The sequence below is a fragment of the Cryptotermes secundus genome, unplaced genomic scaffold (genome assembly GCF_002891405.2).
Source record: "Cryptotermes secundus unplaced genomic scaffold, Csec_1.0 scaffold1061, whole genome shotgun sequence".
In the NCBI taxonomy this organism is placed as follows: domain Eukaryota; kingdom Metazoa; phylum Arthropoda; class Insecta; order Blattodea; family Kalotermitidae; genus Cryptotermes; species Cryptotermes secundus.
In genome coordinates, this window is record NW_019727416.1 from 1 (window position 1) to 2080 (window position 2080).

At 43.7% G+C, this 2080-nt stretch overlaps 1 protein-coding gene across 1 annotated transcript in view; it reads left to right on the forward strand.

Annotated features, from left to right (window-relative positions):
• Positions 1–800: 800 nt before the first annotated feature.
• LOC111864774 (synaptosomal-associated protein 25) overlaps positions 801–2080 on the forward strand; it is a 78883-nt gene continuing 77603 nt past the window's right edge. Inside the window, exon 1 of the mRNA XM_023852283.2 lies at positions 801–1118. Coding sequence (XP_023708051.1) covers positions 801–1118 — 318 coding nt within the window. The remainder of the gene's footprint in view (positions 1119–2080) is intronic.

Genomic DNA, 2080 nt, shown 5'->3' on the forward strand with positions numbered 1-2080 from the left:
GTTTGTTCTCAGCTGAAGCTTTGTGTTCCATTTATCCATGGAGTGAATTTCACTATCCTATCATTCACTCCTACTAGTTCCATTTACTTTTCTATCCAGCTGTGGGGCACTCTATCAAATGCCTTTTGATAGTCAATCCAAGCCATGTTTAGGTTCTTTTTCCTCCTCCTGCAGTCCTCAAGTATTGCTTTTGATATCAGCAGCTGGTCCTTGCATCCTTACTTCCTGGGTGACATCCTTTTTGTTCTTCTGGCAATAGGTTGTGCTCCTCAAAATATAACGAAATTCTTCTGGCAATAATTCCTGTCAGCATATTATTATTATTATTATTATATCGAGCTGAACGGACGTGTAGGGCTTGTGCTCCCGCCCGCTTGAGTGCCTAGTGTACATCTGTGTGCTGCCGGTAAGGACCACTGTCGGCTCTTTGTATGGCCGTTTTACGGAAAGCAAAAATCTATTCGTTGTGGCTTGTGCGATTCGCGCTTTCATTGTAAGTGTTTGCCTAATTGTGTGCCGGAGCCCAGTGTGAGTGCAACCACCGGTAAGTCTGCTTACAAGTGTGACAGTTGTATTAGACTAACGGGGGATGCCGCAAACGAGCATTCCTTCTGCAAGAGTAACCAGAAGGAAGCAATTTCTGCAGAGCTAGAGTGTACTGCTTCGTGTATAGGGGATAAAGATTCCCTCAGCGTGCAGCTGGAAATACTTCGCACCAATGGCATCTGTACCATGGGAATGGTGCAATCTAGAGTCATTATGCTGTCGAATCTCAGCAGCTTAGAATCGATAACGAAGCCATGAAGTTGCAACTGCGTGAACTTCAACAGGCGCCCTCACATGTGCAATCAACACGGCGTGAGGCTGCTACATCTGCCACAGCTACAGCAAAATCATACAGGGATGTTGTGTGGGCAGTGAATGGTAACCCTAGTGTCTCCAAGGCCACAGCTCCTGGTATGAATTCACTACCTGAGCCATCAGTTGTGACGGGTGAAAACCCTTCCGGTGGTGATTTTGTAACGGTAGTTAAGAAGAAGCGCGTAGCCCCATCTCTTGTTAACACTGTGAACACTGTTGCCAATACCTCCAAGAAACGCAGGGTTGCCATGATCGGAGTGAGAAGCTCTTCTCTCTCTCTGTTGTACAGAAGAAAGTCCGTATGAAGTCCCTTTGTGTCTCTAGGTTTTCCCCAGATGTAACATCTGGTGTTGAGACTTCTCTAAAGGATCAATTGCCGCTTGCTTCCCTTGCTTGCACCAGGCTAAAAACTAAATATAATTCATATGCATCATTTCATATCTCTGTTGCAGAGGATGATTTTCATCTCATTAATAATACTAGGAGTCTGGCCTAACGGCTGTTTAATCGCTCCTTTTTTATGGGCGATAAAGCCCTGGCCAAATTTATACTGTTGAAGAATCGGAGACTTCTCGGACTCGCTCCCCTGTCCCCCCTACTCTCCCAAGTCATTCATTCATATGTAATCTGTCAAGACGACAGGTCCACAGTCTCTTCCAAAACAGTTCCTCCACTTGATGCGATCTAGAGCTTTCTCCTTCAAATGAAAATATCCTCTTCTGTCCCCAAGGTCATCCAGCATCTTCTTACGTCTTCTTCCTCGTCTTCTAGTCACTTCTATCTGCCCCTCTATCTTTCTTTCAATAACTTTTAGAAGGCAGTTACCGCGTAAGATATGACCAATCCAATTAGCCTTCCGTTTTCTTATTTCGTGTAGGATATTCCTCTGCTCACTTACTCTAATTAACAGTTCTTCATTTCTCATAATCGGTCCAACTGATCTTCTCCAATACCACATTTCGAAGCTTTCCAGGTGTTTCTGATCTACTGCCCTAAGTTTCCAAGTTTCAGCCCCATACAAAGCTATGCTCCAAATGTAGCATTTCACTAGTTTCTTTCTCAAATTTAAGTCCAGTTTGCTGATAAAAAGATTCTTCTTGTTGCTAAATGCAGCTTTTGCCATGGCAATCCTGGATTTAATTTCACACGTACACCTTCCATCATCTGTTAAAAAGCTACCCAAATATTTAAAACCTTTCACATTCTCCAGTTGTTTTTG